A 25,523-nucleotide genomic window follows, 5' to 3' on the forward strand; every position below is an offset into this window, starting at 1 on the left:
TAAAACTGCATAAAATACCAGATTTGACTGGGCACTTCACTGCTTTCTTAGCGGAAGTTGTTTAGGCATTGCTTATGCGCGAGCAACTACAGTGCGGTGAGTACCACTTTTTACTGAGTACCTGAAAATAACACTACACTGGTAGAGTATAGTATATAGAGGGTTTACATTCAGCCACAGCTGAGTTCCGATAAATATTACCACACCTTTATGTAGTGGTATTATGTAGTGAAAACAAAACAATATATTTTACTATCAATAATTACGCACATTTATTTTCACGAGAACTGTAGCAATTCATTTTCATGGCAATTATTTACAAGTGAAAATATTTACGTACAGTATATAGAGAGCAGCATAACAGGTGCGCCACTTCTGTATGTGTATGTATGTCCTTTTTCCTGGTTGTTTGCTTGTGCTATGTGTGTGTGCGTATCTTGTGCAACTGTAAACGACTTAACTCACTGCTGTGTAAAATGGACACTTTTTTTTGGAAAGGTGTACAATCTCTTTATCATATTTTATTGATAATCATAAACATCAGGGTATTATCCAAAATAGCATTTATACAATTCACCAGTTTTACAGATTTTCATGTTTGTGCAGGTTCAGAAAGTCTACACCCCCTTGAAGTGCCTCAGAGTTTTATGCATTTAAATGAGGATTTTTTTTAACCACTTATCTACACACCATACTCCACACTGTTAAAGGGAAAAAAGTTTTTATTGAGAAAAAATATACAAAACTGAAAGATCATAATTAGATAAGTCTAACCCCCCTGAGTTAATACTTGTTGGCCGCACCTTTGGCCGCAATTACAGCAGTGAGTCTGTTGGGATAGGTCTCTACCAACTTTGCACACCTAGATTTGGCAATATTTGACAATTTTTCTTGTAACAGGACGAGTAGCCCTGTTCAGTTATTTTTAGAATGGGGTCTCCCCCTCTGCACCCGTGTCGTATTTTATTAATAAATAAATTAGTAAACTGGTGCAGATTGTGGCCGAGGGGTAATAGAGTAATTACTACCTAGTTAAACCCCTCAGCCAGGGTTTAAAAAGCCTGCAGCTCTCCACGTTCGGAGTGGGTGTACTGAGGAGCGAGGAATGAGGAGACTTCACTTCGCCTGGAGTTGCCAAAGGTCTCATTTCGCCTGGGGGTGCCGAGGGTCCCGCTTTGCCTGGAGTTGCTGAAGGCTCTGCTTCGCCTGGGGTCGCTGAGGGCTCTGTGCCTCCTGGGGCTGCTGCTAGTCCTGCAGGGCCACAGGAAGCAAATGTCGTGGAACTTTTCAGGTCCGCAACTAAAAGAGGAACTGCACCAGGTATTCAGAGATACAAAGCTTTATTAGTTTGCACAAACGAGAACAGCTCAACACATCAGTGTTAGGAAGCCCCGAGCAGTGTTCTCTCATACAGAGTTAGCATAGTTATTATACCTTTACAGAGAGACAGGGTAGTTTCCCTTTCAACCAATAAGCTAGAGCCAACTCAGTTGGTGTAACAAAGAAAGGGAGACAGGTATTTACGAGGTAGTACAATAAAGGTTAGGTGGAAAGGTGGGTTCGCCCTGATCAACCGATAAGCTGAAGCCATGTTCTTTTTGTCACACCACCTACAGTTTGGTTTTCAGCTACACGTACCTGCAGTTTAATACATTTACTGTATTTCTATAAACATAATAGATCATAAACTCAAAATGCTTTAAAGCGTATAATTCAGTGAATAATTGTAGTACAGAGTAGCAACAAACAGGTCCAGGAATGGTTCTATGCAATTATTCCATTACACACCAGGGCTGGCGCCTCAGAAAAGGGGGGGGGGGGGGGGGGGGTCAGGAGACCAGCTGCGCTTTTGCGGCAGGAAGTACGGTGTGGAGCCCCACAAGGGGAGCTGCCGGCCATGAAGAAGGTGGGGGAGGTCAGGAGAGACCAGTTCCCGCTACAGTCCGACTGGAGTCCTGGAAGAGGGAGCTTCCAGCCAGGAACACACGCACTCATAAAATCGATATCCTCTGGTATATCCAAGATGATCTGCCACTTTGTCATATTATTTGTTTGTGGTATTTTTGAGTTAAAGTATTTTCTTACAAAATGATTGTTGCGTTTTACAGATTGCAATGTTAATCCATCTATTTTAGGTTAAATTTCCTTGAATATGTTGTAGTTAGCATTATAACTATTTCATTTTTTTATACGACTAAGCAAACTGGTTGGAATAACTTTCTTAATCATTTCATATTCTCCTTGATATAATATGGCTTTGATCTTTTCTATTAGGCTGTTATGCAAGGAAGTTCCCAACAACACCCACAATGTCAGTGCTGTATTTGATACCTGAATTAAATCAACTATCAAGGAAAATAGATTTTCCCTTATTTATGATTTTTAATAATTCCAAATAATAGTTTGTGAGAAATAAGTATTATAGTTTCTAGCTTGACACCATATCTCTAAAATTTGCTTATGAAATGGTGACAAATAGGTAACTTTTGAACCTGTCACATTGCAACAGGAACTTGATACCTCCCACTTTATTTAGTACAGCATTAATAATTGCATACTATATATTAATTGTTAACCAAATATTTTCATATCCAACCAATTTTAAAAGATTTATTTAGAATTTCAAAGTTAATCATATTTAACCCCCAAATTTTAGGGGACCAATGAGAACCAACCTTTTGATTTTATAGACTTTTTCCAGAGAAATAAAAAAAAAAGTGATTTATTACAACTTTTGGTACTGCCATTACTAGTAATGGACATACTATTCTAGAAATTCCTTCTGCTTTAATTACAAGAGATCGGCCAAATAATATAGCCACTCCATCTGAGCGGTTAAAAGCATGAGAGAAATAACACTCCCCACAGCATTAAGCCTTCCAGAATTGTTCATCTGACTGACATGAATGTGTTTCCATGATCAAATTTGCTTCCTGATCTTGCAAAAAAAAAAAAAAAAAAAAAAGCTTTTCTTTTAACTATGTGTTGTATACCCTGTATTAAATAAGTCATCACTATCATCAGACCTGAAATAAGTTATCAGTTTGGTTGCCTGAGAATGTACAAGCTCAACTAGTTTGAAACAATAACAAATTAAAGTACCTGATGGCCTGACAAACGAGTTAGAACACTGTCAGCACTAGTTTATGAAACCTTTTTTTCCCCCCTTTTAAAGCAATTTGTGAATCTAACACAGAATAACTGTCTTTCTATAGCAACGCAATTTACTTTGTGTTGGAATACAAAGTACATGAAACAGCACTGGGGGGGGGGTAACTTCTATCAGAATGACCATGCACACTTTGCAATGTGAAGACATCTGAAACTATGGTCTGACATTGAGCATCACTTGAAAATGCTACCTTCTTCAGTGCTTGCGGTGGACATTAATGAAAAGGATTAGAAACACTTTTGGAAAGGTAAGCAACAATCTTAATCTTATTTTACTTTTACTATGTTCATGTAATGTGTAACGCAGTGGATATTTAACCCCAGTATTTAATGCTACCGCCTAGTTAATTACAGGAAGGCAGCAAGATGACGACATAGCTGCCGTGTGTGCACTGTCTGCTGGGAATTTTCTCTGATCGTTCCAGAACATGTCCTCAGCGTGGTTACACTAGGAAATAATCTGGCTGTGCCAATATCTAACCCCAAACTTTTGCGAGGATAAGAGGACGTGCTCGTTAGGGTTCACACTAGCAAAATCTTCCAGTATACACAGTCTTGGCCATTTGTTGTGAATATTTGTGCAAGTGTAAATGCACCTAACTTCTAAGTTCTATGATTAAATTTTTTGTTCATGAAGTTAAGATTGGATTAGTTTTTACATTTTTTTCCTCTTGTTAAAGCATGTAAGAATTGTTTTTAAGATCAACCCATACAAATAAAAATATGATATTTTTGCTAACCCAAAGTTGTTGCTGCTTGCTACTAGTTTTAGAAATCCAACACTCAATTAAAATGAGCTTTGTTTGCAATTTTAAAAGAATGTTCTAATAATGTACAGATCCATTTTTTGGTATTTTATTTGTTAGAACAGAAATACCATGAGCAATACAAAATATTAAGTATACACAAAGGGACTGGACTACAAGTTAGTTCCCATTTAAACTGCAAATAACATGTACTTATGAACATTGTATGAAGTGCAGTATTTGTTTCTTCTGAAAACTAAACAAAATATAGTAGAAATGAAAATATATTTAAATCCTGTACTGTTTTGCAACAGAAGCCATGAACATGATTACATCTTATCAGTGGTGGTTATTGAAGCTGAAACATATGCCAACAATAATCATATGGATGGTGCAAGATCGCATTTATATTCAATAAAAAGGCTCTTGGTGATCGCTTATTTCATATTCCCTACAAAAAAATATTCTGAAATGAATTAATCATTTTTATAGCAAATCTGTGCAGAAAAATAAACATATGACGTAATACTTATGGCTGCCCCTCAAACAAGAATTTGCTAAATAAGTCAAAAAAGCTGGTATTTACGATGCCAAAATAGATCCCAGATTCTCTCAGAGAGCAGTCATTCTATCATGGCAACATTTACAGTAAATTAGGTAGAACTGACAGTTGGAAACCAGGGTACAGTAAGACCAATGTAGTTTATTCAGTGAGATCAAAGTGTAGGTTAAAAAAAAAAGAGAAACTTGTGCTCTACAACAGGACTGAATCGTATTTATATGGGGCATATAGTTTAAAAGCCATAAAAGGCAACAGGCAATGATCTAAATACACTGTTGAATCCAGATGATAGATCTAATTTGACTGATTTTGGGCTTTAAATCATTTCTGTTTTGGTCCTAATAGTTCTTATTTACTCCAATCAGTACATCAGTATGGAATATAACCCAGGGGAAAAAATGCAATGCATAATTCCTTTATGGAGATTCAAATTCTATAATAAAAAAAAAAGTCTTAGAAATTACTACTGTATATTTACATTTCTTTATACAGTCCCTAACCTTTTAGTAACTGAAATTGCAAGTAGTTTACTAAATTTATTTTAAAAATCATAAAAATGTTCCTTACAAAACAAGATTACATTCTGCACATTGTACTGAATGGATGTCTGGCACATTTAGACCAGTACTTTTGCCCATACAGTGTACATAAATAATGAGTCTGTTCACCATTTAGTTACAGAAAACACATTACAATAAACCATCAAAACAATAACAAAAGTAAAATACAGAATCCACTCATTCTGCTGCTATTTCAAAAATTCCAAACATTTAGTAAGGTTCACTAAGAATTAAAACGTTACACTGGATGGAAAAGAAGCAGAACTTGAACTACACCCCAAATGCAGATCATCTACCGAAGGCAGAGGAATGTTGGCTCTTTAAACAGAAGCAGGGACAGGACAAACCAAGCAGCGCAGATCTCCTTCAATCACACTCTCCTTTAGAAGAACCGACCAGAGTACTGCTTCACACTGAAACATAAAAAAAACACATTAACACATTAAATATGCAAAACAAAATGTATAAAATGTTTAGATCAAAAGCATTACATTTTTACCTGTCTAACTAGCGAAGACATCCATCACACTAGTTAGTAAAAAACAAAACAAAAAAAAAATTACATATAAATAACTGCAATGCACTTGTTAGAAAGAAGCCCCCATTAGTACGTGTGAAATGCTGCTTTAAAAAAAAATACATATTTTCTACTCGTCCAGATGAAGCTAGGCCTGTGCCATATGGCAGACTGTGATTTGTTGTCAATTCAACTAGCTAAAAACAACAAAATCACTAGTCTTCCACACAGAACTAGGCCAATTTTCAGATCTTCCAAGTTGTCTTACTTGAAATGTCTTTTTTCTTTAAATTATTTATATTTGTTTATTTTTATATAAAATATACAATACAGCAGCAGTTTCACAATTAGGAGAAAGCCTCAAAGTTGTCCCCCAGGAATTAGTAGAACATTAAGAAAAAAGGAAGCAAGAGTTGTTATAAAATGTAGTCAGGTAGAAGTCATTTAAAAGTTAGTTCAGTAATAAAATGAAGACACTTGGACATGCATATCTGTAAATACTTGCCTGTTCTGCAACAGATACTGAGCATTTTGGATCTGATCCTGTGTGCCTGTGATAGTAATAATGCGATCCTCAGATCCCTGCAGAGGTTCATCAATTTTGATTGATGCACCAGACTCGTGTCGGATTTGCTTGATTCGTTGACCGCCCTTCCCAATTATTGACCCAGCCAGCTGAAAGAAGAAAGGGCAAAATAGGTTAGGGCGTACCAGAAGGTTAGGAACTGTATTAAAAAAAAAAAAAAAAGTAAAACACAGTACTCATTGTTTTTTTTAAATAGAACTTGAATCTCTATAAAGGAATTATGCATTGCATTTTTTTTTCCTGGGTTATATTCCATACTAGTGTACTGATTGGAAAAAAGAAGGACTATTGGGACCAAAACAGAGAAATGATTTACCAGTTTAAAAAAAAAAAAAAAAAAAAAAAAAAAAAAAGCACTAGATTAGAAAACCCTTGGGATTGTGTACGTTTGCCCAGGTTTGAACATTAAAACAGTAGGTCTTTAACAGAGTGTAACTTTTGACCTTGGAACACAAGTTCAACATTTCAGTAAAACTATTTACTTGCATACCAACTGCATCGCCAGGTACTCAGTCTGCAAGGTCAACTTTGAATCTGGCAAAACCATTGAAACCAAGGCTGTCAAATGTCTTCTCTTTGCATGAATTCAATTTATTTTAATATATCCATGTTTGTCTCCGAGACTGAGCCATCAAAAAGCAAAAAATGCAACTGCTATTTTGTCAGGAGACAAACTTACATCTTTGGGGATGGTAACTTGAGTTGTGATAACAGGTCCTCCAATATCTCCATAAGAACCCCGGCCACCTTACAAAAATAAAAAAAATGAACATTCAGGTTTTTTTCCTTTGGTATTTCACTATAGTAGAACTAATATATATATAAAAAAAAAAAGAGGCAGAGCACCTAACATATAATGCAAAGCCCTGGTGATTACAGTATTTCTACATAATTAACTACTCAGACAAGATAAATGGTGTAACATGTCTGAAATCACTGGCTAAACATTAACAGGAACTTTATTATTCCCAACTGTTAAACCTTTTACAAGAAATTTACAATTTTTTTAAAATGATATTTACTGTCAAAAAATTAATAGTATGAAAGAGACATGGTCATAGCAAGATTAAAACGTTCTTACCTGATTGAAATGGTTCCCACGATGAATTATTATCTGAGACAAAACAAAACAAAAAACAATTAATCATGAGTGAAGTGCAATACGATTTTTAGAATTGAATGATTCAAGTGTAAGACTTGAAACCACATTCCAACAATACATCTTTCCAACTTATTAGAATTAAATGCACTATATCAAGTAAAATGCACTCACCATATCCAGCCCCACCCTGTTCCATTCCCATTGCATGGAGCAAAAAAAAAGAAAATGGATTACTAAAAACACTTTAAATAGACAGGATTTCTATTCATTACAAATGCCAATAAACAGAAAGGTCTTGATTATAATAGATACATCTGTTACACAGGTATAGCTTATACAGTCACTTTCAAAAGACTTGTTTACAATTACTATTTTACAAGCTCAGAATTCATTGTACAGATGTAGGCTTTTATCTACAAATTCAACTGTTCCTTAGTTACTGAAGCAACCAGCAAAAATGTATTGCCTTGCAATGAAAAGCAGAGCCAGCTTGCACCACACATGTACATATTTATCATACAATTAAGTGACTCAAGTTATGTTAACCTTTAAAGCTACAGATTTTCAGCACATCACTAATGTTTTTTCTGGTAACAAAATATATTGCTTAAATGCGCTTCTATAAATTACATTACCATTCCATCGTAGCGATCACCAGGTCTTCCTCTTCTATCATTACTTAAAAAGAAAGGAAAAAATCTTAACAGAAATTCTCTGAAACACTTCCTTTTAACCCATTTTATGAATACACCTGCAGGTATAGACTGCCTCGCAATTTATTTCCAAGAAAAAAAAAGGACATTTGTTTTCCAGTTATGTGATTGATTCTCTTTTGGTAGTTGCACTTTAACAAAATGTGCAGTCAAAACTAAAAACAGGTAGCAGTAAGACAATTTATACAATTTCCATGGTATGATAAAATCATGACAAAAATCATCATAAATGAATAGTTTCGTTACCGGTTGTACAATATGCAAGATGCAAAATGAACACTTACTCAAAATGGAGAAATATTACAGTAATTCATTTCATGGAATGCTTTAAAACTTTGTCTACTTTATATTTCATGATGACCAAAAGCTGAAAGTCATAGCAATTAGTGTTTTTTTTTTTTTTAGACAATTTAAAACATCCTAAGTTGTGCAATGTGTTACACATTTTATATCAACTATATAGTTGTACATATATAGTAATATATATATATATATATATTATATATATTATAAAAACACATCCATCTATACATTATATATATATATAATATCAATCTTATAATAAATAATCTTTACGGAAATTTTGAACCCATAGGAAACAGTTTTGTTACACCACGACGTAAAATATCTATTATCCTAATGTAAAAAAAAAAAAAAAAAAAATCCTTGTTTAGTTGATGGTAAATAAATTTGGGAAATGATTACACTGCTTAAAAACACACACTTACTAACAAGTTATTTAATAGTGCAGAACAGTTATTTTTGACAAGGGTTAAAATACGTATAGCAACACCATTACATTTTATTTTAACACCAAGATGTTTGTTATTGGTTTTATATCTGCAGTTCATGTGACACTGCAAATAAGCATACTATTGATACAGTTTGTACAAAAAAAATGCAACTTTCCTAAAAAAAGACTGAATACTGTAATAACTTATTTAAACAGAACTTCGAAAACACAGTAGGCTATCCTGCTGCAGTCGCTTGCCTGCTAATATTTGCGGTGTAGCACAACAGTGCCAATACAGCAATTTACCTAAACCCCCCGTAAACCTCAAAACCTGTATACCAACTCACCCTTACAAGGAACCCTGACCATTCATAAAGACGGTCTCTTTACAACATAGAGGTGTAAGATTTCTACTAAAACACGGTTTTCAGTAGTAAATTTTAATGTTGGGAGTTTTAAAATATACATACGTTACTCGATTACAAAACCAAGACAAATTTGTGAGGCTAGATGGGTAAAACATTTCATTTTAAGATAAGGATTAGTTTGAGTGAGAAACACAGCAAAATACCACACACACCACAAGCGAGTTCAAAGAAGGAAGTAGAACTTCTACAGTAAAACCTGTACAACCTGTCATTACTTGGGTCCAGAAAATTGCTTGATTAGACAGTGTGCTGGATTACAGGAATTACTGTAAACAAATACTGTACCTAATCGCAAAACTATGAATGCTTAAACAATAATGCCTCAAAAATCTTTACCTGTTATTAGTACAAGCCTATTTAACCCATTAACATAGAAAGACGTTCACTTGGTACAGTGCATCTGCAAGCGGGATTCAGGTGCTTTGTTGGCATTAAGGTTTTCTGCGTTGCTTTTACAACAGGCTTTTGTTTTTCTTTTTTTTCTTTTCTTTTTTTAAGAATGTCTAAAATGGTTTGCCGTGTAATTTAAATTTTCACAGAGCTCTTTGTAGGTTTTGGAAAACATTCAGCTTTTTTGATAAGTGCATTTTTTTTTTTTTCCATGACATAACATGTCTAAACATCCACACAAGTTATTTGCTGTTCAACAACTATAAAATTAAGAAGGACGCTGGTGGGACAAGTGGGTATATATGCAATGTCGTCTTCTTGTTTTTTGTACCACAGACAGGTTCCAGATTGTATCACACTATATATTTCAATAAGGATTTAAATAATCATGCCAAATTAAATAGGATGTCAGAGGGGCTGGATTAGACAGGTTTTACCGTATTCAATAGTAGTTTCAGAAATGTCACCTTAAATACCCCACCCCCAGAAAGGTCATACCTTTGCATGCTACAAATCCTTTTTTTTTTTTTTTTTTTTTTTTAGAAACAATATTTGTTCTCCAGCATTTGACCATATCTACCAAACCTGTGACTCAATACATGTTACATGTTTTACAGATGGAAGTAGTTTACAAAAACAATTGCTTTGCCCATCAATTCTTTCGCACACAGACAGCAGTTTTTCCAGTGCACCCAATTGCGGGTAAAACAACTTACTCTGCTCCGTCGTCTGAACTGGCAGGATAGCTCTCAAAGGAATACGGCTCACTTCTGTAAATAATTTGAGAACGGGGAATATAGAACCTTGTAACTTTAAAATGCTTAATACCCATATTGTTTTGAACTATAAACATTAAAATAAATTATATACAAAAATACTGCAGAATTCACGAAGGCCAGATTCTACTAATATCAAAGTGATTGTCTGTTGAACTAGGAGTCATAATAAACTTCTATTATGATCTCTGTGAACCTTGGACTTAATTTATGTCTGCGGGGCAGACAGAGACTTCAGAAGTTCTGCCCAAGAATTTACCCCAATAGAAAAGGCAACCGTGTGATGTTGCAGTCAGTGAGCGTGTGGGACAGGTTTCTTAAGTATGCAAATACACAAAACAAAATGTTAAAAGCTACAGACAAAATTGAAAACTTGAATGAATATGGGCAAAGTAATACATACGAGAACAGCATATTTTAAAACTCCTTACAGGTCTGTTTATAAAGCCAACATGCTTCCATATGCTTGACCTTCAGAATATGCAAGACAGATGGATAAAATAGCAGAATGTGAAGATTCAGGTTGAGGCTCATTTATCAAAACCATAACATGAAACGAACATTCTGCTACACCTATCCCTAGTGTTCTTACCCTCTTGGGGGCGGTGGTGGCGGGAGGGGTAGATTGCGAGCCCGGCTGCCTCCTCTGCCACCTCGGCCTGGGGGAGGGGGAGGGGGAGGTGGTCCTCTGCGGGGGCTCATGTCATCGTAATCCCTGCGAGACTGATGCATGGGTCGGCCCCCTCTTCCACCAGGAGGCATGCGATCAAAGCCCCCTCTACCACGCATAGGGAAACCCATGGGACGCCTTCCACGGTCATCGTACATCATGGTGAAACCACCATAGTCGTATGTTTCATCATAAAAGTTTGGATCGTAAGGCTGTGCGCGCCCTTTAATAGGAGACTAAAAAATAAGACATTCAAATGTAAAGGTTTGCCCTGTTACACATCAAGTCAAAATAAAAAAATAAAAATAAAACTGGGGAAATCCGTATGTACACTGGCTTCAATATGCAATATAACAATGTGTAAAAATAATCTTACCTCTGATATCAGTTCAAGAATAACCTTAATGCATTCCACAACTCTGTCAGGCTTTCCTCCAACAAGCACTACTCTGTCGGTCGAGTGAGGACAGCACTCTTGGAACAGTTTGATTGTTGTTTGGGTGTTCTGGAGAAAAAAAGACAAGTAATTTATTATTTATTTATTTATTTTTAAAAGGTTGCACTGCTGCCAAATATTTAGCTTTTCCTACAAAATGCAAAAATGTAACATGTACACACATACATAAGTGGGTCATTCAATTTCAGACAAATGTGTTGATTTTGAAGCATCTGTCTGTTCCAGTGATCATGTACCACAGCAATCTTATTACACTTAATTACTATTACAAGCAGGTCTTACATAAATATTAATGTGTGAAAAATCCCAAGGTAGCCAGATCAACGAGTGTAATAAAAAACACCACAATGGAGGACCAGATAAATTCAGTACGATTGTTGGAGGCCACTGAAATCATGAAAAATGTGAATTTGAACAGTCAGTGAAATCTTGGAAATGGATGTAAAAACACATTTAGTTATGCATTTCCTTTAAAAATGCAGTATGTCATGCAGTGAAAATACAAATTAGACCTGTAAATTGCTTGGTTGTGAATGCACGCAGCATTTAAGTGTAGATATGTAGGTCAGTGAATGACATTTGTATTTTGTAGCTGAGCAAGCACATAAATTAACAGATTGCATGTTACTGTAAACTCGGCTGTGATCTTCACACCTACCGCCTTAATTTATTTTGAAACGAAAAAGTGGGCTTGCATCTTAATATTAATTCATACTTACATTTTATTTCTAATCTGTTGAAAATAAATACTCAAGCTAAACATGGCTAAATAAAATATTTCAGACTGAACATCTTTTTTTCCTGCAAACTATAGATAAAACGAGAGGTTTCTGTTTAGTCCTTTGGATCTTTGTGATGCCTGTCTGCGATTTGGCTTTTCAACTGTTTTTTTTGTTTGTTTTTATTTTTAAAGGGGCAGTGCTCTGTCGGCTACTTGGAAACACCCATATACACACCGCTTCATTTTAAACACCGATAAAAACAATTGACATGCTGATTTTGTGTGTGTAATACATATATATATATATATATATATATATATATATATATATATATATATATATATATATATATACACACACACACACACACATTATATATATATATAAAACATTTATTCAACAAATTATTTAAACTATGTATTGTGGGCTGTATTTGCACCTCTTTCCACTTTGCTGATGGACTCATTTCGAATTCTCTTTGTAAATGAATAGTTTCGTTACCAGTTTATTATGAAATTCTCATTTATGCACTGTCTGTAGATGCAAATCAGGGTTACTGACTTATTTAAATGATTTAGATTATAAAACTATAGCTAAGCTATAAAAAGCAGTTCTGGAGATAAAGCAAGGAAGGTAGCATCACAAATATTGTAGTAAGGTTAATGTCTAGGTTGTTAGTGAGCCAAAGTAATATAATAAGCACACAATAATGACTTGCTTCTTATCTGCTATGCTGATCAAACAAAACTATTAATCCATTGCATTCCTATGTTGGACCAGGTCTGACATTACAATTTTCTTACCTCTCTCAGCTCCTTGATCTTGGCTCCTTTAACACCAATAATGCCTCCTGCCAGGCTTTGATGAATGAGTAGTCTCAGCTCACTATCAAAGTCAATCCCTTTATAATGCTGGTACTATTGTAAGGGAAGAAATAAATGAAACACATACATTAAAAATAAATTTAAAAAAAAAACACCTACTCTGAAGACAACATGTGGCATAAACAGCACACTAAAGCCTGGGACACACGAGTGGCACGGCTAGCGGGGAGCAGTGAGGAGCGATACCACAAGATTGGTGGACACACAACAGCATATGCAGCAGCGGTTTCCAAAGTAAATCGTGCCCCTACCAACACAGCCAAACTGACCACAAATTAAATATGCCGTTGAGTATATGCAGTTCATTTATTAAAGAAAATATTGTTATTTACGGACCAGGAAAGAAAACTGGAACAATTTAAATGTTACAAAATTGAAATGTACTATACATGTATTGCTTCAATGTGTTTGACATTTGTTACATTTTAAATAAATAGCAATGAAGGAGGTGTTAATTTCACAGGGTAACCCTTAATTATGCTTTTAAAAAAAATTGCCTTGTTTCCAAAAGCTTCACTGCCCCCCTTTAACTTTCTGTTCTTACAGAATTCAATATCAAGAACTGTATTACCCCAACAGGAACCAAATAACCAGGCCAAAAAGTTCTGAATGCAATTCAAATGTGTTCTTGTTACTTGTGTGTGGTGAAGTAGCATAGGATATTAAAATCACACAACTCCCGTTGATGGGATAGTCTGATGTTTTCATCCAAAAACGGTATCATGCAATCCAAAACCACCCATCTGATAGGTCACAGCTAGCTGGAACTATGGGAAAAATCTCAGCTGCAAAATATTGCTCGCCTAGTGATATTTTGACGTCCTAAAATTCTGCCGCTGTGATACTTTTCCTACTGCGAGTTGTCTCAGAAAGAAATGGTATGGCAAAATGCTGCTTCACATTCCAAACAGACTATTCACATTCCAAACAGATTGTGTGTTACCGTAATCCCCAGTTGGGATTTTCATATATAGCTCTTGATTTATTTTTGAACCCAAAATGTAGGCCAACCTTTATCAAATAATGATTCATTCATATTTACGCTATTACTTTTTTTTGTACAATGCAGCGTATTCATGTGATTCTTTCTAACATTCATTCCCCTGGTCCCATCCCAGGTCTGCTGAAAATAAATGTAAAATTTTCTCCAAAACAAAACATAGCTCAATTAAATACTTCAGACTGGGTGAACATCTTTTCGCAAACTGGATAAACCAGAGGTTTTCTCTTCCGAGGTGCTTGCGTCTGTTTTGTGAGCTTTAAACTGTTTGTTTTTTCATTCAGCGGGGTAGTCCTGTAGCCTACTCAGAAACAGCCATTTACAATCTGAATGTTATTACTATTGAGGAAAAAACATTGTTTCATTTTGAACACGGTAATAAACAGTCTTGCCACACTGATTTTTTATAAATATTGGTTAAAGTACATTTATGCCTGACACAGACAGAAATATAACCAGTGTATTTTAGAGGCTGTGCGTTTTACGCTACACAACCGTTGTGAAAGGCTTCACCAGACATGTGAAGAGCTTGCTGTGAAACCACAGTTAAGCCTCACACACAGTTCAGTACTGCTTCAATTCAGAGCTACTTTTACCCACAAACATATTGGGTAACAGTTAAGAAAACAATTACCAATAATGCATTTACAATCCAATAATCTGTTGTTCTAACACTAGCATGCTGTATTAATTTATACATTACATTTAGACTTCACTTTTGCCGTTAACATGGTTATTGTTATTTAATTGCCAACCTATGGTCAATCTTTTAGAAATGCTAAAAAAAAATGATATATATATAGATATTATATATAATATATATATATACCCCTATTATAGATAGATAAAAGTAGCCTGTTCTCAAATGAGGACAATTGCACAACTACATTTAGATCTCCTACAAATGAACAAAATTCATACCTCTTCCAAGGTAGGGATGATCTTTAGCAGAATCTCGCCAATTGTTTCGATGTCAGCGCTGATACTCAGAATACTGTGAAATACCATTAATCACAGGCATTTTAGAAAGGGGAAAAATGAAAAAAACAATCAATTGTAACTCAGACACACGAGATTCAACTATTACACATCACATTTACAGTCACCACATTTAATGATGAATTTAGAAATACAAGTTACACACTCAAGAGTCCCCATCAACAACATAAAACTAGTTACAGAATACAAACATGCATATTGTTTTTAAACCTAACATACAGTAAAAACAAATGACAGGTCTTGAAGAATGGGCAACTGGAAGGGCTCAGATTAAGTGGGCAAGAAAACTTCATAGCCGAGACCAGACAATGTTGAATTTCATTAAATTCCCCACCACCAGCAATTTAGGAAAAAAAGTCTCGCTATCACGTTCGTAACACTGGCACACCTTCTCATTCGGTGGAAAAAAAGCAGGAGTGTATGCAAGTGGTGAACATTGTAGAGGTGCTGGACAGAAATCTGGAGCAAAGTTATGAAAAAAGTTGGAAGATACAGCATTACTGATGGGCCCTTTGAGAAACCAAATACGAATGCAGGACAAAACAAAACAGACAACACTAATGAGTAGTGAAACAGTGGTCAGAACGCCGGCATATTTCTCATTATAGATTATGAACAGGTGATGTTGGGTAGGGGGGCGCGGGGAGGGGGAGCAAGGTGGGCCACAAGGACAGAGCGAAAAAGACTGCTTTGAACAATTCATCATTAACAACGCAGCAAAATATGCAACACTTCAAGCTGTGCTCCTTCCATTCAAATGAATTAGTTGATCTCTCTGTTGGGCAACTCACGTAATAATTGCAGCGTCAAAAAAAAAGACTTAATGGGGAAAATAAGACAGAAAAAAACAACAGTACACCGTCTTAAAAGGGGATACTATTAAACAAATAAAAAGGCAGGTTATTAAATACATTTTTCTCTGTCTAATCAGGCAGTGAGGCATAAACTGTTGGGACATACCGCTCGGGGCCACTGCTGTCTGGGACTGATACACTGGCATTGTACTGCATTGGTCATTGGCGTTCGTGGATGTTGGCATTGGGTATGGGCATTCAATCAGTTGTCAAGTAAGGTGCCCGTTTGGCAATGAGCACATTTATGGGCATGGCCAACCAGGGTTTCACATGGGCGTTCAGGGGTGGATGGGCCAACGTCATGATGGGCAACGCAGGGGCATGTCGATCCAGAACATGGGCAACGGAGATAGGTGGCCAAAAAAAAAAAAAAAAAAAAAAGGAGAGGGAAGAGGGGGAAAAGGAATACATTTTAATTTAATACAAACTATACTCATCACTATTAAATCCTCTATAACAGACTCAAATCCTGAGGAATGAACAAGAGCAGTTCACGGTTTCTTCCTTTGAATACGGCACAGCTTTATAAAGGCAACAAAAATGGACTGAAGGACTACTGCTTAGATTCAGAACTATACAACCAACATCTAACCAAGACTATAGGTCAGCTCAGGATAGTAGAGACATGTTTAATAGAGCTTTTATTTGGGCAAAAATTTGTATTTTTTTAATGTAAAACAAATTTAATAAAACCTTACTATTAAGTGAGTATTTAGATTTTTTCTCTTTTGCCAATCTGCCCTTTAAATGTGTGTTTTTTTTTCTTCTTTTTATGAATAGTGTAACTGAACACAAGAAAAAATGTCTGGTCACATGAGCCAACCTATAGAAACATTACTTGGGAAACTTAATATTTACTAATTTTGTTACTAAGTGTTTAGAATTGATTTATGATCAATATTCATTGTAAATCATGAAATCTTTACATAGGCTTCATATACAATGTTCTATTGAAGGAAGAATAGGCGGAAATGTTATGAAGAAAAAAAAAAAATTAACAACTCTGGTTTAGGCCAGCCACCGCAAGGGATTATGTATTATTTGGAAGATTTGTTTTAAGGGAAAATATGTAATTAAAAGGGTGCATCAGCATTGCGTCTGCCACTAATTGAGATTTAAATAACAGCTGGAGTGTAATTATCGTATCGTGTTAGTACTTGGGAGAAGTTGAATAAAAAAAAAAAATGTTGAAAGTCAAACTGAGGTGGAAACAGTGAAACCCTCAATCCTTATGGACTCAAATCACTACAAATGGCTTGCAACAGAAGCCACCACAACCCCCCCAAAAAGTGTATGTTATTTTTTAAATCTCCAATAGTACTGAAGGTATAACGAGTAAGTTACAAAAGCAATACAAAATTGCTTTCTTTGGTGTATAACTTATAATAAATACTCACGTCTGTACGTAGTGCTTTAATGTTTTTGCCACCTTTGCCAATCACAGCTCCAGCATTCTTAAACAGAAAGAAATTCAAAATTAGTTTGGTATTAAATATGTATAAATGGAATCATTTAAATAAAAAAAAAAAATGTTAACTTACTTTGCTTTGCAGCAAAACACGCAATTCCACCATTTCATCAGTATTGCGGGACCTTTTGAAGACCTGCTCTTCCTCCATATCCTCTGCTGGGCGCTTGCCTAGGGAATATGCATATATTGCATTTATTATGCAAGCAGGAAGGACACCCCCCCAATTGTGAAAAGAATGCATGATTCTCACAACAAATGCATTTTATGCCATATTTTTACATTTAAGTTCTGTATGGTAACTGTTGACAGGTTGTAGAAATACCTAACAGCAAAAAGGGTGAAATGTACATTAGAAAAGATGACAGTAAGGTTATTCATGCACAGCAAAATGTAAGTGTAATACTACTGTATGCCAAATGTGCCCCTTATTAGATCTGTCCTAGATTACAATGCTCTTTGGAGAGCCTCATCTGCAAATTAGAAACACTGGACATGTTCAAATGTATACAGCTTTTTCAAAAACAATAACTGCCAGTAGAAATGTAAATGACTGCTAACTAATGAGCTGCATTTAATTAACAAGCTTTGTGTCAATGTGAAACAACAATGTGAACCTTTGCTTTAGTTATTGGCATAGCAACCAAAGAACCTCTACCCTGCTACCACTTTCCTGAATCATGTTCCCTTTCAGACACAATACAAAGGCAGACAATCATTCATTTACAGAACCTTAGTGAATGTCCACTTAACTGTCCAGTTCTGCATCGACTATGTACTGAAAAACCCATGTCTCCCTTAGAAGTAAAGAACATTAGTTTTTAATCAACCTGTCAATCAGACAGCAGTAGCTATTAATCTAGGAGCATGTAACACAATATACAAATTTTTCAATAAATAAATAAACACATTAGTAAAAATCTGGAGCAGTCGTTAGTTGACCTTCAAATAAAGCCACTGATCAAATGTATTTAAAAAACCAAACAAAACATTTAATTCAGCTGTCACAATTTGTCTAAATTTCTATTACGAAGATGTATCGGTTTCTAGGTACATAAACCCAACAGACTAATCTAACTGCTCAGCTAGCTTTATGGTTTATGGCTCAACTTAGTAAATATTGAACAAAAGCAACTGTGCCAGTAAGAGAAGCAAAATCTCATGTGCAAAAGTGTTTTTTATAAAGTACCTTTTAGGTTATATTTTAGTTTCCAAATAAGGCAGTCACACAGCTGGCATCACTCATGCTTGCCAAACTGAATTAGATGCTATTGTGAATAACACAACTTCAACATGAAAATGGTAAAGCAGCGATAATTTTACCCTCACCGTTTGTGTCTGTGTTGCTGAAAGTTGTCTCTTCTTCCTGCTGTTCAATTTCAGTCTCCATAGTTTTTTGGTCACAAAATTAGACAGAAATTGGACTCTTATCAGCGGCCAACTGCTAGAACCTGTTATAAAAATTTACATGAAAATAAAAAAATTAAAAAAAGAGTATGACAAAAAGCAAAACTAACAACAATAACCTTACCCATGTTTGGAGGAACTGAATTTGATTCAGGCACTTACCGGTATTTATTTAGTCTGAATGGGCGTGTTGTGGGCGGAAACTCGTCTCTTAGAACTGCTTAAAAACTGAAAAGGAGAGGCAATATTAATTAAATTTTCCGATTATAAATTTAATTTAAAATGCTAAATAAACCACTCTTTCTTGGTCAATGACCGTTTGTTTACAAACCTATTTGTTGGATAAACTGTTTTATTAATGACATATAATCCCCAATCCCAAATATATTATATATCAATATATTCTATATATTATATATATATATATATATAATATACAGTTTTTTCAAGTACATTTTTTTTCAAGCAAGATATTTGATCAGGTTTACATAAAATAAATTAAAAATCCCCAAGGAATTTCACGATACATGTAAGTTGGGATCATTTTTTTCAGATTTTATTTTTTTCCCCCAAATGTTATCAACGACCCGATACATTTATTCTCCAAAAAAGATTAAATACAACTTAATCAAGTGTACTGCGCCTTTGCTTGTTTCACCACATTATAAAAACAATTACAGTAGAATAATAAAACGACCGATTGCTGATGCAACAGGGCCTTGGGGACACCAAATATCGCCATGGCAAACATCTGAATGTAAATAATCCGATTTACTACTGTACCGTATTTATAAATATCAGGTATTACATATGTATCACCTCCTTTCTCATCTTATAATATAGCCACTATTTTTGAGGTGGTCATCAGCTTGAAAGGCATTTGCATTAAAATACAGCGTAGTGCGTACTTCTGATCAACTCGCAAAAGTAAATGGCTGCTCTAATTTACCAGGTATTGGTCATTCAAAACATTGCATTCTAGCGGGTGTGTTGTTTTCATAGATTTTACACATAGGGGGTGAACAGACTTGTGAGAAACTGCACTATGCTTAACTGATTTCTAAATTACTTTGGCCATTCGCATTTGCACAGTATTATTTTATCTGCACAGGACAAATTTAATAACTCGTTTGCCCGTGCTCTGTACTGAAGCGAAAACCCCACAGGCTTCGTCCGTGCAGGTACTTGTATATCTGCACAAACACATTTAAATCGAATTAATAAGACTAAACACAGAAAAGAGGGTCTTGCACATTATCCCACGATATAAAATAAACAGTGCAAACGTAAATTTGATTACAATAGCAATTCTATCAGGACTATACCAGCCAATATGAATATGTAGGCCTAGTTTTGTGCAATCTGATAGTTACAAAACGAATTATTTGCTTCCCTTACTAATAATAAAAGGCGATACATCTGGACACATTAGATAATACCCTGTAGGCTCTGAAGCGTAATGCAGTGTAACATAAATCCACTATTATAGTTTATTATTACACAACAAAGCCTTTTTCTCTCCCCCAAACCACCACGCCGTAATCTACGGCCTAAAAACATAATGATTTTACTTATTTTATTCCATAATTGAACTGCAGAATCTATTACATTGTGTATTAATTTACCTTAATTAAAATATTAGATGTTGCTGGGTATTTTGTGTAATCGATCTATTTTACTTACTTACTTTGATACCCTCTTCCTAATCTCCTCGACAGGTTTTACCATCGAGACTGATACTGGGCAAAGCTCCGTCCTAGTCACAGCGCGGAGCACTCTGGTTGGAAGGCAATGGTTCATTATGACTGCGTTTTGTAACGTAATTGGTCAATCAGAACGCCAACATGTTAAAGACACGGACTACGGGCCAAGCTAACGTCGATTGTGAAAGTAGTTTGGTTGGACACGCAGAGCACCGTGTTTCTTCGACACGGTTGATCTAAATAGTGTCTGCTGAAATGTTAAACGCAGTTTGAAAATACAAGAGTTTCAAGGTTCGTATGGACAAATGAATAAAATTATAATTATTTTTCTTTGGTTGTAGACTAAAAAAATAAAATAAAAAAGTAACGCCCACATACCTAACTATTTAATCTCGCGTTGTTTCGGTTGTTCGGGCGCCAGTTTGGCGCCTGGTTATGTTGAAATAAAATTTGAATGTGGTTTGAACAGAAACAAAAAATGTGCTGTACTGGTGTGTTTATTAACGTCAACACAATAATTTACATACTGTCAATGACCATATGCCAATGCAGTTAAAATATTGTAATTGTAAATACCAAACAGGACAGTCAATCTACTTGTACATTATGTTTATTTAACGGAATGAAATTGTGTTACAAACGGTTACAACATGTAATTTAACCATTTTAAACATGTATTCTCCTTTGTGGAGTTTACTGAATTGAATATTGTTTTTGTTTATAACACACCTAAAATTAAAAACTGTGTGTCTGATTTAGATTCCATTTCATAAAGATTATTAAAGAAGACATGAACATTCCCTGGAATATCTGAAGGATTTTGTGTACCAGTTTTGAAAAATGACACTGTCATTTAGCCATAATTATTGATTCTGGTCCCATTTGTTTTTGAGAAACTTTTGTTTAGTTTACTGATAGCCAATATTGGGTGTATGATATGTTTACTTGTAGACTTTTTAGATGAGGTAGATGCTAAACATCCTGTTTATAAATTCATTCTTGTGTTATCATGTTGCATTTCCTTTTTTCAGGAACTTGTCATCAATGAAATACTACAACAGCCTTTATTTTCTGACTTGAAAATGAATCCATCTGGTGGTATACAAAGAGTGGAAACTAGGCTGCAGGCAACATGGCATATAAAAGCCCCTTTCCAGTGACTTGAAACATGTATCAACTGGATTCAGCAGGAAAATGCTAGTACAAACCTTACACAGGCTCAGATTAAGTTACAGGTTTTTGAGCAGTGGCTTCTAAGCGACCTCAGAGACTTACAACATCCAGTCTTGCCTGATGACATTTCACAGGCTGCAAAAATGGAGGTTAATGGACTTTATTGTCTATATATAGATTCCTTGGTTGGTGTGAGTCAACCTGCATACTCTCAGATTCAGAAACTGAGAGGTAAAGATGCAACAAATTAAAATGTTACCGCAGTTATATAAAGGCATCGCAAAAGCCCTGGGAAATAAAGCCCAACTGCCTGCTGATGCTTCAGCTGACAGATGGAGTACAGCAGCTTCAGGGAATGGAATACCAGCCTATTCCTGTTCTTCATGCCAACCTCCATCCTGGTACCAAAATTTTATTACAGTGGGAAATTATTTATCATCTTAGGGTTCTTCTGCTTAAACCTGGCAATGTGAAAGTGATACGAGGCGAAGTAGAGGTCCTTGTGGAAGAATTTACAAGAGTTCTCAGTAGGTTACTTGGTGAACCAGAAAATGCTACAGAGAGACCAAATAAGAAGTGAAGAATAAGGATGAAGAACTGAGAAATGCGGATGATGTTATACATAACAATGTAGGGCCATCAGATGAGGAGTTACGTGCCAGCCTTGAAGCAGATGATCAATTAGTAATGAATAACTAAGTTGATTATAAAAGTGGCTCTGGTAGCAGGAGTAAACATTCAAGCGTTATTACTCTGAATGCTGCGTCTCAAAATAATCGCTCATACATTGGTGACCAAGGTTTTGGAACAAGGACCCCACAGATATTCAATCAGGAACTGGTAGAATTTGACAATGCTGATTTTCACGATTTTCCAGTGGAAGAATCGGATGAAGTAAACTTTCAGCAAGAGCTGCATGCTGTTTCTAAACAAACATCAGTGCCGCAGCACCTCAGCAGCAACCCGGAGCCTTTTTGTTGTTCCTTGCCTGCCCCAAAATTGCACTAGGCCCAAAGCACTTCCAGTAAAACTGCAAACTAATGCAAAGACTGTTGAGAGAACTGCAGGAGAGAAGTGAAGGTTTTCATAGCAATAGAAATGTCATTCTGGAAATTCCAAATCGAGAAACGCTGTCCTGGGAATATAAGAGGAAATATTCCTCAGTAATAGGATTGACAAATGTAGCAAACTGCCCAGAAAATTTTTAAATAAGATGTTATAAAAATGTGAGCCTTTTGGTAACCAGCCTTTGTGGATTGCAACAGCTTACGGTTCAAGCACAAAAGACAGTAGTGCATCTTCATCTTTAAAAGAAAGGAATTTAAGTTGCAGTCTGAGTAACATGAACATTGATATAAATTCCCTCCCTTTTACCTACCTTTCTGTGCTATTGACTAAAAAGCCAGTCACTGTTTTTAAAGCTTATATTGTTACCCTTCTTGGAATCCTATCAAACAGCATGGAAGCTAGAGCATCTAAGCCAAAATTCCAGATGGCTCTAGATATTTAGATGTGGAGCTTGCTAATCAGATTCTTTATTGCCTAATTGGGTACTCTTGTAGCAGAAATAAAAGTCTTAAACAAAGACCCAGTTCAGCGTAAAAATGTGATGGCAGGGTTGCAAAAATGCCAGCAAGAACTTATAGACCTCTGCTGCATTATGACAATTGAGTATGACCCTTCGAGTTCCAACCCAGACCCAGGGACCAGAAACCTAATCCGTACCGAACAGGTTTTAGGGTGCAAACTTGTCACGCAACACTTGGGTCAAGTCGGTTTGATTTTGTTTACTCAGAATACACAAACTGTTGGTTACTATTAAAGAGGCTCTCTTTGGTATTAAAAATTATTGTTTATACTTCCTGTTGTGTGGATTGGCTTCCCCCAGTAGCACATGACATGGCTTGCAGGGCGCAGCAGCAGACACGTGACCAATATCAAAGGGGTTTCTTTTACGTCATTCTTAAGAGTAATAGATTTGTTTATGAAGGGCGTGAAAGAATAAACTTAAGAAAAATGAATTCCATGAACAAAAGAAAAATGCAAGTCTGCAGTGTGGACAAAGATATTTTACACAAACATAGTATATATTTAATTTTAGTCCTCTGTGTAGGTTCCTGATGGAATAAACAGTGTCTGTATTTCTACCAGACATCCAGGTTGACTGGAAAAATACTGCTTTAATACTGTATCTAGTCAGTGCATATACTAAGTTGGGGATAGGAAAAATGTTCCACTGTTATTTTTTGGGCCGGGTCTAATAATAAGAATTCTACATCGGGTCCGGTTGGGTTGATTCATTTGGACCAGTGAAGATCTCTGCAAGACATTATGTTGGAGAACCAAAATGAATTAGAGAAAAAATGTTCTAAGCAAAACAGCAGTTTAAAACATAGAAGCTCCTTGACATGTAAGAGAATAAATACAGTTGTTAAAAAATAAGTACATGATCATTACTATACTATACTTCTATAAAAGAAATGGAGGCTATTAAACAGTTTTAGAAGAACAATACACATGCCTAGCCTAAAAATGTTTTTTAATGTTCAAAATTAAGACTTTTTGCTTAATTTTTTGGTGTAGACAAATGTTGTATTTTCCTGACTTGAATGATATAGTGTGATAATCCATTGAATGTAAGAAGAAATTAATCATTGGTTGACAATTTTAAAAAATAACCATTATGACAGGAAAATTTATACAGATTCTCAAGCTTTTTTTGAATGGAAACTAGAATTTTAAATTCATACCTAAGCAAATTGTATGGAAAACTATATTTATATGCATTGCCGTGTCTTTGCAGTGTGAATTTTGAGTTTCTAACTTAATGTTCCTATTTTATTGTGCTCGGAATCTTTTGGTAATTTTCTTGGGTCCTTTGTAATTGGTTACAGTATGTAATTTATGTAATGAGTTTAGAATCAGTAACTGTGTTCAGAATAGGGGAGTGTAATATAGATTGGTATTCCATGTAAGTTAGACCAATTGCAAGGTCATTTTGAATTCAAACTATTCATTAGGAATTTGACTGTATTTTAACTTTATTTTATACATGACCCTTTAGCTATGGGCACACCAAAACAGCCAGAAACAAATGTAATTCCTGACATTCTGTTAAGAACATTTGTTGCTTACTGTAGGAGGGAGGTAGAAAGCCCTGTGTGACAGGAAATGGCTGAGTGGTGACGTCAGGCCAGAAGGAGGAAATGAAAACACTGGCAAGTAATGCAGTAAAAAAAGAGACGCGTTGCGCCATTTATTTAACACCAAAAATAAATAAAATATTTAAACAAAAAACACTTGCTCACAGAGCACAAATAAAATAAATAAACAAAAAAACAACTCTCGAACATAAATAGGTGAGGCTGGGCAGTTGCTTTCACTGTTCCTATATGTTTCTTAGTTTTTTAAATTCCTCTCTTCTCTCCTCCGTACACTCACCTCGAAGTTCAGAGAGCTGTAGGTATTTATACAGGTGACCATCTCCCAATTAGCAACAAGTTAATCACTTATTAATTCAGGAGATGCCCACCTTCTGCACAAGGTTTAATAATCAACGTGGACGGGCTTCCCATCCAGGCTTGAAAAACAAAACATACGTCTCCACCGTCATTTACAATACATAAATACAATTAAAAAAATCATAATGCACAAACACACGGCTTCCGCCGTCACACACACACACACACACACACACACACACACACACATATATATATATATATATATATATATATATATATATATATATATATATATATATATATATATATATAAACAAATACAAAATAACACAGGGGCGGAGGGGGAGACCCCGTTCTAAAAATAACAGGCAGCTCGCCATGATACACCCTGCTTAAACGTATTGTTTGTTTATTTTGATTTTGTATTTTGGTCTCCCC

The 25,523-nt window shown here is 35.5% G+C and overlaps 1 protein-coding gene and 1 pseudogene across 5 annotated transcripts; one reads left to right on the top strand and one right to left on the bottom strand.

Annotated features, from left to right (window-relative positions):
• Positions 1 to 4,600: 4,600 nt before the first annotated feature.
• LOC121299359 (heterogeneous nuclear ribonucleoprotein K-like) lies at positions 4,601 to 20,521 on the bottom strand. Of its 5 annotated transcripts, XM_041227098.1 has the most exons (18): positions 20,433 to 20,521; positions 18,908 to 18,973; positions 18,668 to 18,789; positions 17,412 to 17,509; positions 17,268 to 17,324; positions 15,977 to 16,020; positions 14,939 to 15,011; positions 12,937 to 13,050; positions 11,331 to 11,459; positions 10,877 to 11,190; positions 10,225 to 10,278; positions 7,880 to 7,922; positions 7,416 to 7,431; positions 7,224 to 7,256; positions 6,822 to 6,889; positions 6,062 to 6,231; positions 5,539 to 5,567; positions 4,601 to 5,452 (listed from the first exon to the last, which is right to left on the bottom strand). In XM_041227098.1, the coding sequence occupies exons 3-17, from the start codon at positions 18,726 to 18,728 to the stop codon at positions 5,543 to 5,545; spliced, it is 1,299 nt and encodes a 432-aa protein (XP_041083032.1). In that variant the 5' UTR covers positions 18,729 to 18,789; positions 18,908 to 18,973; positions 20,433 to 20,521; the 3' UTR covers positions 4,601 to 5,452; positions 5,539 to 5,542. The 5 variants fall into 5 exon arrangements, with proteins under 5 accessions (XP_041083032.1, XP_041083011.1, XP_041083027.1 ...); XM_041227077.1 differs by lacking the exon at positions 5,539 to 5,567 and having other exon boundaries at positions 20,433 to 20,516; XM_041227093.1 differs by lacking the exon at positions 5,539 to 5,567 and having other exon boundaries at positions 20,429 to 20,516.
• A 105-nt stretch (positions 20,522 to 20,626) lies between these two features.
• LOC121299390 lies at positions 20,627 to 24,148 on the top strand (annotated as a pseudogene).
• The last annotated feature ends 1,375 nt before the right edge of the window (positions 24,149 to 25,523 follow it).

Source organism: Polyodon spathula, chromosome 2 (genome assembly GCF_017654505.1).
Source record: "Polyodon spathula isolate WHYD16114869_AA chromosome 2, ASM1765450v1, whole genome shotgun sequence".
Lineage (NCBI taxonomy): Eukaryota > Metazoa > Chordata > Actinopteri > Acipenseriformes > Polyodontidae > Polyodon > Polyodon spathula.

What these genes read in the sequence shown, in the direction of transcription:
- LOC121299359 (XM_041227077.1), bottom strand. Translation starts at nt 18,728, where the DNA reads ATGGAGACTGAAATTGAACAGCAGGAAGAAGAGACAACTTTCAGCAAC. An exon ending in TTCTTGAACTGATATCAGAG is followed by an intron (nt 11,191 to 11,330) that starts GTAAGATTATTT and finishes CTTATTTTTTAG; the next exon opens with TCTCCTATTAAAGGGCGCGC. An exon ending in CAGTATCTGTTGCAGAACAG is followed by an intron (nt 5,453 to 6,061) that starts GCAAGTATTTAC and finishes TTTATGTTTCAG; the next exon opens with TGTGAAGCAGTACTCTGGTC.